General features: G+C 41.8%; 1 protein-coding gene across 1 annotated transcript in view; it reads right to left on the bottom strand.

Annotated features, from left to right (window-relative positions):
• LOC113522209 (neutral alpha-glucosidase AB) overlaps nucleotides 1-16,462 on the bottom strand; it is a 42,917-nt gene extending 26,455 nt beyond the window's left edge. The window contains exons 1-6 of the mRNA XM_052891850.1: nucleotides 16,302-16,462; nucleotides 15,953-16,187; nucleotides 14,979-15,106; nucleotides 13,743-13,956; nucleotides 9,644-9,755; nucleotides 6,787-6,931 (exon numbers count right to left, since the gene is read on the bottom strand). Of these exons, the coding sequence (XP_052747810.1) occupies nucleotides 6,787-6,931; nucleotides 9,644-9,755; nucleotides 13,743-13,956; nucleotides 14,979-15,106; nucleotides 15,953-16,186 (833 nt within the window). The 5' untranslated portion in view covers nucleotide 16,187; nucleotides 16,302-16,462. The remainder of the gene's footprint in view (nucleotides 1-6,786; nucleotides 6,932-9,643; nucleotides 9,756-13,742; nucleotides 13,957-14,978; nucleotides 15,107-15,952; nucleotides 16,188-16,301) is intronic.
• Nucleotides 16,463-17,116: the final 654 nt, after the last annotated feature.

The raw sequence follows: 17,116 nt of genomic DNA, 5'->3' as shown, positions 1-17,116 counted from the left end.
AGCAGACGACGCCACACGCGACCCACCGACGGACTTCGGCTCGCAGCATAGATGGTTCCGTGGGCCGGACTTCCTGTACCTTCCCGAAGACCAGTGGCCGCGTGAAGATAGTTCGAGCGACGATAGTCAAGCGGAAACGGGAGAAGAACGCGTACACAAGCTACAGAACGCGACGCAGTTGTCTATAGCATTACCCGATCCGTCACGTTTTTCTAATTGGTTGAAACTTGTTCGCAGTTCAGCACGGGTGTTGCAGTTCATCGACCTCCTGCGACCGACCAGTCAACGCTGTACCGCCATCCGAAAGAGGAACAAGAAGAAAGAGAGCACCGACCCCACTTGGACCCGCACGAAGAAAGTCGATAGAGAGAAGACGAAGATGAAAATCAAGAACAGCAATAGTCCATCTGTGTGTTTCATCCCCATAGACATACACTACCTAGATCGCGCGCGACGACTATGGATTCGCGCGATACAACAAGAGGCGTTCGGCAACGAAATCGCAGCAGTGAAACATAGAAAACAGCTGCCGTCATCCAGTCGACTCATACAGCTGTCAGTCGTCATAGACAACGACGACATTCTGCGACTTCGATCGAGAATAGCAGCCGCCGCCGATCTGTCAGCCGAGCAACGAGAGCCCCCATCGTCGACGGAAACCACGCCTGGGTGCGCCTATACATCGCATGGGTGCATCGGAAACTTCACCACGGCGGCTTCGAGATCACCACGAACGAGGTGCGACAACACTTGTGGGTGTTGCGCCTACGACACGCCGTCCGCAGTGAACTGAAGAGGTGTCAGCTGTGCCGCCTACGAAGAGCAAGACCGGCGCAGCCGTCAACGGGCAACCATCCACAGAGCAGGCTGGCGCATCATCAACGACCGTTCACGTTCACCGGCCTAGACTACTTCGGGCCTATGACCGTGACAGTGAGCCGCACTCACCAGAAACGATACGGAGTGCTCTTCACCTGCTTAACGACACGCGCAGTCCACCTGGAAATCGCCGGCAGCCTCAGCACGGACTCCGCCATAATGGCCCTGCGGCGCTTCATAAGCCGCAGAGGGTGTCCCACTGAGCTATGGTCCGACCAAGGCACCAACCTCAAAGGTGCTGACGTCGAACTGAAGAAAGCAGCCGAGGAAGCCATCCAAGAAGAGTCATCAGTCCATTTCATCCGGTGGCGCTACATTCCCCCGAGCGCACCCTTCATGGGAGGTGCGTGGGAACGGTTGGTGCGTAGCGTGAAGACCGCACTAGCCACCACGTTGAACGAGCGGGCCCCCAAGGAAGAGGTCCTCCACACTCTGCTGGTCGAGGTCGAGCACACCCTCAATAGTCGACCGCTAACCCACGTGTCAACATCGGCAGACGACGACAGCGCCCTAACCCCCAATCACTTCATATTGGGCGGTCCATCGCGCGTCCCACTGCCAGGCAGCTTCACCGAGAGCGACGCGGCGGGACACAAGGAGTGGCGTGCCAGCCAGAGGCTAGCTGATTGCTTCTGGAACCGGTGGGTGAAGGAGTACCTACCCGAGTTGCAACACCGGCGGGAGCCCCGAGCTACACACGGAGCCATCAAAATGGACGACCTGGTCCTGATAGCTGATGGGACCTTGCCTCGCAACACGTGGCCGCGAGGCGTGGTGGTGGCGACCTACCCTGGACCAGACGGCGAGATCCGAGCAGTCGACGTGCGGACGAACAAGGGCATCCTACGGCGACCCACTAAGAAGCTGATCATACTGCCCACATCGACATCGAGCGACGCGAACACGAGTTAACTCCAGCTACGAGAGCTGCGGCGGGAGATTATGTTCGCGACATTATTTGTATATATGTAATTATAGCGATATTTATAGCAATGTTTATAGTTAGTTGTTAAGTTTCTAGTTTAATCGTTTTTTGTATTCTGTTATTTTATATAGATTTACATAGATTTAAGATACCTATAGCGTAAGTTAAATAAAGTATTCCTTTGTGTGTTGTCATTATTACCTACAAATAGAAATAGAAATTGTAACAATAAATAGAATTAAGAAATTGTAAATTGCAATACATAAATAAACGCTATAGAGTACCGATCTGAAGAGACACGCGTCTCGTTCATTCTCGCCCCGTCCCGCTCGCGCAGATTCGCTAACGCGAGTTGGAAACGTTATCGTGCGAGCGGGCGGGTATAAAGATAGGCCGCCTCCCGTCGAGCGGCACGGCAGACATGGTGAAAACTATGCTCACCATCCTGATGGAGGTGCTACTTGCGGTGCAAGCCGGATCGGACCCAGTACCGGCGATCACCGCAGGAATGGCGAGGCTGTCCAACACTAAATGGGACTAAGATTGCTGCACTGGAACGCGGACGGGGTCCGCAAGAAGACAACCCTGCTCCGGACGCTGCTTATGGAGTACCGTGTCGACGTGTGTCTCATTTCTGAGACACTACTGGGAGCTCTCGACACACTCCGCATTCCAGGATACCATGCATACCGACAGGACGAGATTACGGACGGCCAGAAGGCATATCGCGGGTTGGCTGTCCTGGTGAAAAGGAACGTAGTGCATCAACCGCTCCCCCGGGTGAATCTCACATCCATGTACGCACTCGGTGTCGAGCTATGCGTAGATAGAAGCCCCATCCGTGTGTTTGCAGTATACAAACCACCACAGAACAGGATTGCAGCTGCAGACGTCGCCGTCATCTTCGATTCGCAGCTGCCCACTGTCGCCGCAGGCGATTGGAACTGCAAACACACGGCCTGGAACTCCAACAACGACACGCCAGAAGGAAAAGCACTACTAGGGATAGCTGAGAGAATGGATATCACCGTGCTCGGCCCTGAGGTTCCAACTCACTATCCCTACATTTCAGCACATGCTCCAGACGTATTGGACTTCGCCTTATACAAAGGACTAGACAGCCAACCGACGCAGGAAGTCCTCCTCGAGGACATCCAATCCGACCACCTGCCGGTGTGCATGGTTATTCCACAAACACCGACATTCCTGACGCCGCGCCTCCCACGCCGTCGGATCGACTGGGTAAAATTCAGGGACTCGATGGAGCACAACACGCCCATGATGGCAGTCTCAACCTCGTCTGAAGTCGAAGAACTCGCTGCTAACCTGTCAGTCTCCATACAGCACGCCATGGACATCGCAGCGCAGCCGGGACCTGTAACAAGGACCCGCGAGTGGATCCCGGCTGCCACCAGGATGAAACTAGAAGCGAAGCGCCGATTGCGTAGGGACTGGCAGTCGACACGTTGCCCCACCCTCAAGACGAGGTTGAACAAACTCGCCGAAGACATCAGGCGAGACATTGAGTCCCACAGGAAGGAAAGCTGGGATCGATTACTGGAAGACGCCGGCGACGACTGGAATAGCATCCACCGCCTATGCCGCCGGCTGTCCCAATCCCAGCCCCCGGTCCGACCACTACTGGCGAGCGATGGGACGCCGAGATACCGTGCAGCAGACCGTGCGGAAATCCTAGCCGAACACCTAGAACGCCAGTTCCAGCCGAACCCGGTTACCGATACCGAACATGCTGCCATGGTAGTCAAATACGTTGAAAACTACCTGGCTCCGCCACTAGCGCCACACGAAGACCCGGTGGTGTTTACGCCGGGACAAGTGCAGCGTGAATTAAGAAAAACGAAGCCTCGGAAGGCCCCCGGCAGCGATAATATCACGAATACGGCATTGCACCACCTGCCACCGCGCACTATAGCGGCAGTTACACGCCTGTACAATGGTATTATGCGCACAGGGCATTTCCCAAACACATGGAAGATAGGCAAAGTTATCACGCTGCCTAAGCCCGGTAAGAACGTATTGAAACCGGAATCGTACCGGCCAATCACGTTGTTGCAGCATGTATCGAAGGTGTTTGAGAGACTACTTCTCAAACACATAAACACATACATCAAGCCCAGAGAAGAGCAATACGGGTTCAGAGCTGAGCACTCCACCACCCTGCAGCTGATCAGGATACTGCACACGTTCACAACGGCCATCAACAAGAAGGAAGTCACCGTAGCAGTATTCCTCGACATGGAGAAAGCTTTTGACAGGGTCTGGCACGACGGTCTGCTGTACAAGTTGGCCACCCAGACAGAAATGCCAAGAAGGCTCATCCAAGTGGTGGCCTCATTTCTCAGGAATCGTCGGTTCATGGTGGCGGTTGAACAAACCTGTTCGGGTGAGCGTCCCATCCGAGCGGGCGTCCCGCAAGGCAGCTGCTTATCGCCTGTGCTTTATGCGCAGTACACCGACGACATCCCAACCACGGAGCAGACTACACTGGCGCTCTACGCCGACGATGCAGCCTACGCCGCGACGTCGCTTAACAATAAGCACGCGGCGTCAAAAATCCAAACAGTATTAGATGCCCTGCCAGAATGGCTAGGAAAATGGCGCCTGTCGGTGAACGTGCGCAAGACACAGGCGATCACAGCCAACATGAAAAGGACGCCACCACAGCTACGCCTGCTCGGTTCCCCGATCGAGTGGTCCCGCACCGCCACCTACTTAGGGGTGGAAATCGACCGCCGGTTGACTTTCGGAACGCACGTCAAGAAGGTTCGCCAGAAGGCTAGAACAGCCAGGCACCTGCTGCGTCCGGTACTCGTCGGAAACCTCCCTCTCCAGATGAAGACGGGAATTTATAAAACGTACATCCGCCCGCGTCTAACTTATGCCGCGCCGGCGTGGTACGCATTCGTCAGCAAGACAAACAGAAGAGCACTAGAAGCACAACAGCACCTGACGTTGCGTACCCTGACCGGTGCGCATAAGTTCGTCAGAAACGCCACCCTGGAGAGGGACCTCAAAATCCAGCCACTGGACGCACACGTGAAAGAACTAGCGACTAGACTGTTCCAGCGCGCGGACGCATCAAAATGGGACCACCTCAGAGGCATAGCGCCTCTGCACGCTAGACCGCCGGAGATGAAGCCATATGCGCGCGAACTCACCCGCTCGCGCGAAGCAGATGAAGAAGGCACGGTCCCATAGTGTAGAAGCGCGTGGCGCCGTCGTCATGGGCCGCTCTTGCGCTGGCAGTTTGCCGGGCCTCCCCCCATGGGGTCTCACCTGGCAGGCGAAGACCGCGCCGACCGGCCCAGACGGCGCCAACAGTCTACAAGTGAACCTTAGTGCGTTCCTATGAAAACCACCGGCAAGTACCACCCCCAACTACCCTGCACATGGTAATGTGCGGCGAGAGACACCAGCAGAAGGGGGCCAACGCCCCGGGCTGCTATACCCCCCACGTCCCCTTTATACGGCTACGTGCGTACCTACCTACGAGCGGCATTCGCTTCCGGGCAGCGACGCACTACACTCGAGAAGAAATAGGACAAGAAGAAAAAATACTCTCTTCAGACGGTACCGGAGGCTTCAGAATAGTAATCGCTGTGTTTCACTCCAGCCTGAACCAACGCCCCTACAGTCCACGCTCACCGAACGGCAGTCCACACCGTTCATATATGTTATAATGCAATATGCTGTTGGTGTTCCTTAAATAAATAAATAAATAAATACATGATTTTAAATGAAAAAAGAAAAAAAAACAAAAGGAACAATATTGAAATTAACCAGAAAGAATTTCCACTGGTTTTCAGTTCAGAATAATGGTCTGAATTCACTGTTGCCGTTTTTTGCCCACCTATCCCTTACACCCTATATATATTACATATATATGAAGTACAAAAGTGTTACTAATTTCAAATAAACTAATTACTTTTGTTACTTTATATACAAATAAACTAATATTTTTGTGCATTACATGTTTTTGTATTTTATGCACGAAAAATTATTAATTCACTCTTGGCGCCACCTGCCCATTTCTATCTGTTCTCCTTTAAAGGTTGTCTGTAAGAGATTGCCCTAGCGATACGGCCGCCTTTTGTACTTTTATGTGTATATTTCAATCTGTATTTATGTTACTGTATTTCACTTGAAATATTCACTTGTCATTGTATATTTTTATTTATGGTGCAATAAAGTGTTAAATAAATAAATAAAAAAATAAATACTAATTTCAACTTAGTGAGTGATTCTGTGGTAATTTAAAATCGATTACCTTTTCATTAAAATTTATTACCATTGACTAGTATTATTAATCTGTAGTATTGTTAACTAGTTATTGTTAATTATCATTATTTATTAACACAAATGTTTAAATGTTGTTTTTTGATTCGATTAAAGAAATTGCCACCAGAGGGAGATTTTGTACAAAAGTCGATTGCTTGGGCACTTCTGTCCCATTCGTGTTTCAACAGTGAAGCAGTTGTGTTTGCATAGCTGTGTTTCGGTTTGAAGGGTGGGATATGGCGTGAATTTACTGGGTACAGAGAAATAACACCTGAGCCCTCAGGAATGGCAACGCATGGGGGTATCATGGGCGAAACAGTATACTGTTATGTCCATGGTACTGCTCATGTCTATAGGCGACGGTTACCACTTTCCATCAGGTGGGCTGTCAGCTTGTTTGCCATTCTAGATTGTATAAAAAAAATTATAATTATCATAGAGTCAACTCCAGCTGTGTGTTCCCGGCATAGAATAGGCCACCCCTTCCTTTCCCGTGAGTCTTATAAGAGGCGACTAAAGGAGCGTGAGGGTAGCAGCACCCCTTTTAAAACATTACCAAAAGCCAAACTGCGGTTGCCAACCCGCCTGCCAAGCGTGGCAACTACTGGCAAAACCCCCCCTTATGGGACAGGCCTATGTTTAGCAGTGGACAGTTATCGCGTGATACAATAGTGTCGACTCACCCGTGCGCGTACATGACCGGTATGGCGCCGTATATGGCCATGCGGCTGTCCAGCTCGTACTCGAACACGTCCAAGTTGTAGAGACGGTACGGCTCGCCAGATGTCGTTGTGGCCAGGTGCACGCGGTCCGTGTGCTCCGGGATACCTGCACACACGATTGCTTCTTTTTTAAACACCGCCCAAAAATGGAATATAATATTTTATTTGGGTGTATATATATATTGTACATATCAGTAATGCCCTTATTAATAAAAAAAAAAACCTACAAATCCATTTGAACTGTTACACTGCTTTGTTACCTTTTTTCAAATTGGTATTTTTATAGAACTTAAATTTAATGTAAAAGAAAGAGACAAAACAGTTAATTAGCTAACATAGGTTCGGAGGGGGGGGGGGGGGGGAAGATTGTTAGTAATGAAGACTAAAAATCCCATTGCTAGCAATAACATAATAAATAATAAATATCTTCTTTTCAAAAATTGGCATTCTTTATTTATGTATTTATATAATTATTTATTTTATGATAGTTTGTTTTCCTTGTGCCTATAATTATTAATACGAGGTTTGTCCGGAAAGTACGTATAAAAGTTTTTTAAAAATTTTATTTTACAATTATTCAGGTAAATCAATTTTATCCCCTTCAAAGTACTCCCCCTGTGACATAATGCACTTGTGCCAACGCCGTTTCCACTGTGAGAAGGCTCCTTGAAAGTCCTCTGGTTGTAGGTTTCTCAGCTGCCCCGTCGTAGCTTTTTTTATCTCATTTATGTCCCCCAAATGCCGCCCCCGAAGTACCAATTTGGTTTTTGGGAACAAGAAGAAGTCACACGGGGCCAAATCCGGCGAATAGGGGGGTGTTCGGTCACCGTAATGGAATTTTTACTCAAAAACTCACGGACAACAAGAGAGGTGTGGGCAGGGGCATTGTCGTGGTGAAGAATCCAACGCCCCTCTCGCGCCAATTCTGGACGAACTCGTGCCACACGAGCTTTGAGGCGTCTGAGCACATCGACGTAGAATTTTCCATCAACTGTCTGGCCTGGAGGGACGAATTCTTGATGGACAATCCCCCGAACATCGAAAAAAACAATCAACATTGTCTTGACATTTGAGCGGGATTTTCTTGATTTTTTTGTTCGTGGTTCCCCGGATGTCTTCCACTCTTTGCTTTCACGGCCATTCTTGCCGAGTTTCGAGAGAAACTTGATTACGACGCGCTGCTCTTCAACGGAAGCGGGCTCCATGCCGACGGGGTTTCGTTAAGAGGTAACTTCACAGATGGCGTGACAAGCCAGTTCGCACCGCACGGCGGTCAGACCAGAACTGAAGCATTGTTAGGGACATAAGGAAGGGGTCCTGCGCTTACCTGGCCTCCCCACTCCTCTTTCTCGCATTCCAGAACACTTTTATACGAACTTTCCGGACAGACCTCGTATATATCCTAGTATTAGGTACATATTTAACATATATGCATGGGATTATATAATTTTGTTTGATTGGTATGTATATATATGTGTGTATGTGTGTGTGTGTATATATATATATATATATATATATATATATATATATATATATATATATATATATATATATATATATGTGTGTGTGTGTGTGTGTGTGTATATATGTATATAATTTTCATATATTTTTAATTTGCAAAAGATGCTTTTTTAATTATACAGCACTATCATACCTACTTGTACAACAATTAGTCCATTACCTTAAGGTTGTCTTGAAAAGATTGCTCTCAGCAATAAGACCGCCTTACTGTACTTATACAATTGTATCGTTGTGTTTGTAAATTGTCTTGCTTATTTCAATTTCAATTCAATTCAATTTATTCATAACAATATTACATTGTGTCGAATAGGTATGATAGGAATTTTACATATAAACAATGTCAGATACAATCAACGAATTAATAATAATAACAGTTTGTCAAAAAAAAAAAAAAAAAAACAAGCAACCACAAACAACTCACAATTAATATATCCCTAAAATTCATTTATTTTATAAATACATTTTTCCAACAGAAAGGCATGGAGTTTGATTTTTAATATTCTCCAATTTTGGATAGTTTTCAGATCAATTGGTAATTTGTTATACAATTTCCTTCCCTGAAATTGCGCTCCATGTATAACTACGTTTAATCTTGGTTGTATGTCACTCATAATGTCTTTACGTCTATAACTTGTACGCAATTCCCTTTCTTGTGTCGTTTCACATCTGGGTAGATTTTTAACAAAATTTACAATAACAATCAATACATATAGACTGGGCACTGTAAGTATGCGATACTTTTTAAAAAAGTCCCTGCAAGACTCCCACTGCGGAATACGGGCAATTATTCTTATTGCCTTTTTTTGTAGTCTAAAAGCTCTTTCTATATTATAATTGTAACTGTTTCCCCATAATTGAATACTATATCTAAATTTTGATTCCACTAACGAGTAATATACTGATTTCAGTTGATCTGTAGTTAGCACGTCCCTTAAACTTCTTAAAGCATAGCACGATGAACTAACACTATTACCGATGGAGTGCAATTCACTTTTCCAGTTCAATGCTGAGTCAATCTGTACCCCTAGAAATTTTACATCATTTACTATTGCAATTCTTTCGTCGTTTAAGAGAACGTCCAATATTGTATAATGCAAATAAAGGCAGGCAATGAGGCAATGAGTTATCATTGCCTACATAAATTACACTATTTTAAAATTATATTTGCACTTAACTGTGGTATTATTTAACTGTGGTTAAAATTTAAACGCAGTTAGTGGTTTCATTTTAAAATAATTTCGTGGTAATCTGATGACTTCTCAACATATACCATATATAACTGGAATAGATGACTCACCATAAACTTGATCAGCGTCGGGGAAGGAGACGTCGAGCGAGATAGCTTCGTTACCCCGCGGCTTGCTGTCGTGGTGACTCTTGAAATTCTCACCCCACATGCCCTCCTCTTCCTGCAGAGAAACATTTATAAAATACTAGCGGTCCTCTCCGGCTTCGCACGGGTAGATAGATAAATTAGTATTTTACATTAGCTTTCATAATAAGGAAATTTATGATATTTTATCAGAAATTTACTTCTTAAGGCAAAAAGCTAATTTACAATTCTTGTAAGGATATATTATAAATAAGGGAGAAAATATTTATTAGCCAATTATGTATCTTCTTAACCCTCCGATTCAGGGGGAAGGAATAGCAATGGGAAATTTTTACCACATTGCTAACAATATTATAAAGTCATTTTTAATGGGTGAGAATGGAACAGTAAACACAACTCACCAGAGGGAGACTTTGTACAAAAGTCGATTGCTTGGGTAACTCTATCCCATTCGTGTTTCAACCGTGAAGCAGTTGTGTTTGCATGGCTTTGTCGGTTTGATGGGTGGGCTATGGCGTGAATTTACAAGGTACAGAGGAATAACACCTGAGCCCTCAGGAATGGCAACGCATGGGCGAAACAGTATACTCTGTTATGTTCATGGTATTGCTCATGTCTATAGGCGACGGTCACCACTTTCCATCAGGTGGGCCGTCAGCTTGTTTGCCATTATAAGTTGTATAAAAAAAAAGTAACCCCGCCTGTGCTATCGGTATTCGCTGGCGGGGCACCAGGGAGAGATGATAAATGAGGACGAAAGCAGGTCAGTTAGCCCATCGTGACGAATTCACACAATAATTAACCGCGATGATTTCCAGGAACCGCATGGGTGTCGATCTGACATTGCTAGCAACCAGACTGTTAGAACTCACTACTAACAATCCCCCAACAATATATACTGTCAATTTGTCCACATGATCCCATTATCATTCCTAAAAAAATCCCTATGCGAGACTCGAGCAGTAAGTAAAGTACTGAACTTTATTTCTACGTCATCATTCATCATCATACTTTATTAAATCATTATCAATTTAATTACTTTGTTATCGCTTCTGACACCAATTATAGACAATAATGGCTCAAATACTAGCGTCACGTTTTACCAAAGGAGATCCCACAATAAGAACAATGAGTATTAAAATATTTTTAAAATTTACATTTATATCGTACATCTTCTTTTTTCCTTTTCTACACACTTTCTTTCATCATTTTAGCCTTTAACTGTCCACTACTGAATATAAGCCCCATAAGGGCAGTTTTGCCAGTAGTTGCCACGCTTGACAAATGGCTTGGCAATCGCAATTAGTCATTTAATAATTAAGTTTCCTTAGTCGCCTCTTACGACACCCACAGGGAAGAAAGACTGGCCTATTCTATTCCGGGACCAACGACCAATAATCACTGCATCATCTTCCTTTACTCACTCCAAAAGTCTCCCTACCTTTTCCTTGATACTTTCCAAGGTATATACTATAGGTATCGGATACCACCAATAATTCTTGAGGTTTGGTAAAACTAAAAGCCAGAACCTCGGGTCATATGGATAAATAGGGGGGGGGGGGGGGGAAGGGATTGTTAATAATGGGGTCTAATGAACCCATTGCTAGTAATATACCCTATCAGGTCGACCTCCACGCGGTTCCCCCTGGAAACCATCGTGGTTAATTCTAGTAGAATTCATCACGATGGGCTAACTGATCTGCTTTCATCCTCATCTACCATCACTCACTGGTACCCCGCCAATATGTACCGATAGGGCAGGTGAGGTTACCAATTCATTATCACCCATTAAAAAAAATATGGATAAACACATATTACGCCAACACCATAATTTATACAATTAAGATAAGTATAGGAAAATGAGATTGATCAAGGGTAGGCATACGATGATCTTAGAAAATTTCATGGCGTCGATCGTGATGAAGAAACATTACATTATATATAAAAATCTGTATAACATAGTAATACAATTACATTATTAATATAAATACTTGTATTAATTACGACTCATACAAGTGCCGAGATATCGGATTTATTAGATAGTGTGACCTCACGTAATATTTATCAACACAAACGTATCTAAAATATTTGTAAATAAATGGTACGTGACGACCATTCGTGTTCTAATGAACGCATCTTCAAGTATAAGGTCAAAGGCAGATTAAACTTGGGCCCGTGACCTTCTACAAAAAAAAAAAAAAAAAAAAAAATTAACAGGTTAGATAAATCTGTTGTCCATTAAACACAGGTTGTTTTTAAGAGACTGCTCAAGCAAAAGCATGTGTTTGCATGGCTGTGTTTCGGTTTGAAGGATGGGATATGGCGTGAATTTACAGGGTACAGAGGAATAACACCTGAGTCCTCAGGAATGGCAACGCATGGGGGGTATCATGGGCTAAACAGTATACTCTGTTATGTCCATGGTACTGCTCATGTCTGTAGGCGACGGTTACCACTTTCCATCAGATGGGTCGTCAGCTTGTTTGCCATTCTAAGTTGTATAAAAAAAAAGCCTTTTGCAGATTTAATATATTATTATTATATTAAGCGTTAACTACCCACTGCTAAACTAGACCTTCCCAAAAGAAGAGTTTTACCTGTAGTTGGCACGCTTGGTAAGCGAGTTGGCAATTAGGCTTTGGTGATGTATTAAGAGGAACGCTACTATCCATCCTCGATCATTGAATTCCCTTAGTCACCTCTTACGAAACCCACGAGAAAGGAAGGGGTCCATATTTTACCCTACTGTATTTTTAGTCTCCATTACCAACAATCCATTTCCCCCTACTAGCAATGGGGCTGTCAAACTTCATTGCTAACAGTCCCTTTCCACCCGATGATAATGGACTGGTAACCTCGCCTGCGCTATCGATATACGCTGGCGGTGCACCAGTGAGGGATGATCAGTGACGATGAAAGCAGGTCAATTAGCTCATTGTGACGAATTCCACTAGAATTAGCCACGACGGTTTCCAGGTGTAATCGCGTGGAAGTCGACTTGATAGGGTGTATTGCTGGCAATAGGTCAGTTAGAGCCCATTACTAATAATCCCCTTCTCCCCCACCTTTGTACTGTTATCCTACCAGGATTATACTATTGTACAATTATACTGTACCATTTTCGTCTGTTAAAAATGACTGACATGTTGCATTCTCAAAAAAGTTACCACACGGAGATTATTGATAAAATAATTTCATCTGATAAATAGTAAACAAGAGCGTTTATCAGTCACGTATGATATCGAGGGATTGGGATCAATGACATGACATCATAGTCTCCAATAAACAAGGAGCCGCATCTTTACAAGCCTGATAGAGGATAACAATAGACTGTATGCATCTAGACGGAGATAAGTGACAAAAACGTCACAAAAGATCGTTTGTTGGCTGATTCATCGATTTTTTATATTGAATTTTCAAAATTTATAAATATATAAAAGTATAATATTGATAATTAAGGGTAATGTCTAATACAAATAATGTTTAAAACAAAATTACTGTGCAGTGAATGGCGCACTTTTAAAATTGCAATTAGTGAGTGACTAATTGCAAATTTTAAGTGTGCCATGTAACAAATAAGCATTCTGCTTTTGTGGAAGCCTTAGCAGAAAGACAATTTACATTGATGTTACTTATCTAAGGGTACAAAGGATGGGGGCAGAAAAGCCATTACTAAAATATAAATAATGTCTAATTACTTTCCTATTTTTGTTTTTGCATTAGCTTTTTTCTTTATCTGTAAATCATAAATCATTTTTTTCAAGAAAAAATGTGTTCCACAAAAAAAGCAGACTTAAATTGTGGCAAACTCGGTTATTTTGATTTAAAAACTAAACTACTAAACCAAATTATATTAAATATATAAAATTTCTATGGAACCAATCTGTAAGTATATCCTTTCAGATAAAAGATGAATTTTCCAAATCAATTTACAAGTGATGAAGTTAAGAGATAACAATTTGTTATTTGTTTTGTTTGTTATTAACAAACATCAACAATGTAATATGAATGTATCTTACTTTTTTTATAAGTTAATGAACAATATAATTAAATTACAACTTACCACTTCCACTACATTTACATCTTCATCATCAGTCTTCTCCCTCTTCTTCCTCAGCGGCTCCACAAGGAGTTGTGAGTTCTCATTAAGGACCACGGCTACTTCACCATTCTTGTCGTAGAACTCAAACTTGAGAGGTTCAGCTGTGATCACCACTTTGTGACCTTGGTTATTTGTAACAACAACCTTGCCATTATCTTTGGAGACTAGATTTATTCTGTAACAAAATTATTTATTTTATAGGTTGACTATAAAAGATCCTTCTATGGGATAAGTCCAATATTGTGGGGGAGGAAGGGATTGTTAGTAATGTGAAACTACCAGTCTCATTACTAGCAATATAACCTGTCAGATCAACCTCCATGTGGTCTCCCTGGAATACCAGGTATTTTTTTTTAATGGGTGATAATGAAATGGTAACCCCACCCATGCTAACGTTATACACTGGTGGGGCAGTGAAGAATGATAGGTAAAAATGAAGCAGGTCAGTAAGCCCATCGTGACGAATTCAACAAGAATTGTTCACAATAGTTTCCAGGGAGAACCATGTGGAGGTCGACCTAATAAGGTATATTGCTAGCAATGGGACTGTCAAATTCCATTGCTAACAATCCCTTTCCCCCCTGCCAGGTATATTCATCATAAAGGGCTAACTATGCTGCCTTTTCTCAACAATCAACCCTCACTAATACCCCGCCAGCATATGACATTGGCTTACCATTCCATTATCATCCATTAGAAAAAACTACACTATTGTATGTTAAGTTTTTCCATGTATCCAATGTAAAGTAACAACAATGTTATGTCCATGGTACTACTTATGTATGCATCATACATTACATTACAGTACTGCTCATGTCTATAGGTGATGGTTACCACTTTCTATCAGGTGGACCGTCAGCTTGTTTGCCATTTTTCCATTCCATAAAAAAATAACAACAATATTTATTTAGTATGTATTTCTTTTATACATATAAAATTTCAGTTTAAAGTAAATTTTTATTGAATTAAACATGTTTTGTTTATATAAGCAAATTGAAAGAGAAGAGGTAGATTCCCAACTCAATATTTATCATATTTTTTGTATGTTATGTAGTTTTATAGCCAATTTTAAACTGATTTATATAATTATTTTTGTTCTTAAATTTAATTCTATTTAGTTTCTACATTATTTTCATCATGACTGAAATAGTTTTTTTTTTTTTTTTATGATAACTCATCATTTTTATAAACACTTACCCATCAGGCCTGGGCTCATGCTGCAGTGCCAGCTGTGTCACATAACGAGCGTACAGTGGCTCCTTCTCATTCAGTTCCACTCTGAAGGTGCTGTCCTCCAATGCTGACAGTTTTAATATGTAGTTCCACTGCAAAATATTTTGTTTTAGTATTGTAATAATCGAATGTAATATCATGAACTTGTCTATATCATATATATAATATTGTTAGTGATGGGATTTATCAGAGTCGTTGCAAGCAATAGATGCTGTCAGGTCGACATCAATACAGTCTTTCCTAGGAAACATTGTGGTTAATTTTTGGTAAACTTGTCAAAAAGGGCCAAATCACTTGAATTCTAGGGATGAATGATTCTATAGATTTTTTGTTTATACAACTTAGAATGGCAATGATTTTTCACTGGTACCCCACTAAGTATATCTATTAATATTGCAAGCAGGATTATCTTGTTTTTAGTTCTTAAAAAAAAAAAAATTAGCAGTTATTCAGATTAAATTAGAAATAAGCTGATGAACACAGGCCATAAAATAAATATACTATTTAAGTGTATAGATAAATGTATGATAATTACCAGAGGGAGAAACTATTAACTTGGGTACCTCTGTCCAATTCATGTTTCTACTATGAAGCAGTTGTGTTTGTATGGCTGTTTTATTTTAAAAGGTGGGATATGGCAATGAAATAACAGGGAGGTTACAAAGTATACTCTGTTATGTCCATGACTCTGATCATAGGTGACGGTTACAACTTTCCAACAGGTTGTTTGCCAGTCTAAGTTGTATAAAAAAAAATGAAGAAGGGATCTGTATTGATTACTATATACTCCATTTTACTTTGTTGATCTTGTTTTAAGATCACGAAATTTCAAAAACAGATAAAGAATAATAAAATATATAAAAAAAAAAATATATCTAATAATAAGAATAAAAAATTTATAATGCTATAAAAAAGGTCTAATAAAGATTTATAATTACCAAAACAGTTCTCCTATCTGACTCGGTATCTATGGTCGTTACTTCAGCAAGTAATACGTTCCCATTTAGGATAATACTATTTATATCTAAGGTGTACTGCGATTTTTCAGGCTTGAAGCTTCTCAAGCGCTTACAGAAACCAGCCTGATCACATGTCTTAAAATTATTTCTATCAACTGCGAAACTGCCGCTAAACGTTAGCACGACAACCAAAAGACACCACAAGGTCTTCATCCTGAAATAGATACTAAGTTTAAGATAAACATAAATTATTTACACTTGCAAAATGACAAAGACCGGTAGTAGAACAGAATTGAGTTAAGAAAAAATAGGATATCTCGATACACACCCGAACGAACGTGGTTTGTTCGGTACCAAACAATCAGTGCTATATTTTTTAAAGTGTATTAAAAACGCATTTCAATTAAAAGATAGATTTGTATTTTAATATTCACGTATAAATCCAACTACAAGTCACAGCGAATTACGTGGAGAAAGAAAAATGTAATATTAACAGTTAGTTACAGGCTTGCCATATGTATTGTAATTTTTACCTAACTGATTTTTTTTTCCAAAACGATGGGATTTCTTGCAATTTATTCAATCACAAACTTGTGTCTATTATAGTACATATTGCAATAAGTATATCACAATGCGACGAAAAAAAAGAACCACCTTCTCTATGTTTCTCAATTTTACTTCTCATACTATCTTTATCTCTTATCCTCTGTTTGGCTGCCTTTATTGATATATTTTATTATATTTTTGTGTACATCAAAAATTTTAATTTATTATAAAAAAAGAATAGCACATGTTAAAAAGATGCATTAATAAATATATACAATTAAATATTTTGTTTTTAAAATATAATTAAGGTTGTTTCATTCCAAAAGTTACGGCCCAATAAATTTAGAGCTACAAAACAATTTATTACAAATCTACGTCTGAAAACAGGGCAATATCGTACGGTAACTATGCTGATCTTATATACCTGTCTAATATGCCTACACGATAAAAAATCGCGCTGTTTTGAGTTTAACTTTTTTGATATGTAATTTATATTTACTTAGTGGGCTTAGTATCATTAAAATTATTTTATTAATATTAAACCATTGAAGAAGAACTCGAAGAACCGACAAGCGATAAAGAAGAAAGATTCTTGAG

Source organism: Galleria mellonella, unplaced genomic scaffold, assembly GCF_026898425.1.
Source record: "Galleria mellonella isolate WM207_F2 unplaced genomic scaffold, CSIRO_AGI_GalMel_v1 utg146, whole genome shotgun sequence".
In the NCBI taxonomy this organism is placed as follows: Eukaryota; Metazoa; Arthropoda; class Insecta; order Lepidoptera; family Pyralidae; genus Galleria; species Galleria mellonella.
The sequence above is the reverse complement of the archived record's forward strand: the minus strand, read 5'-3'. Positions and strand labels throughout refer to the sequence as shown.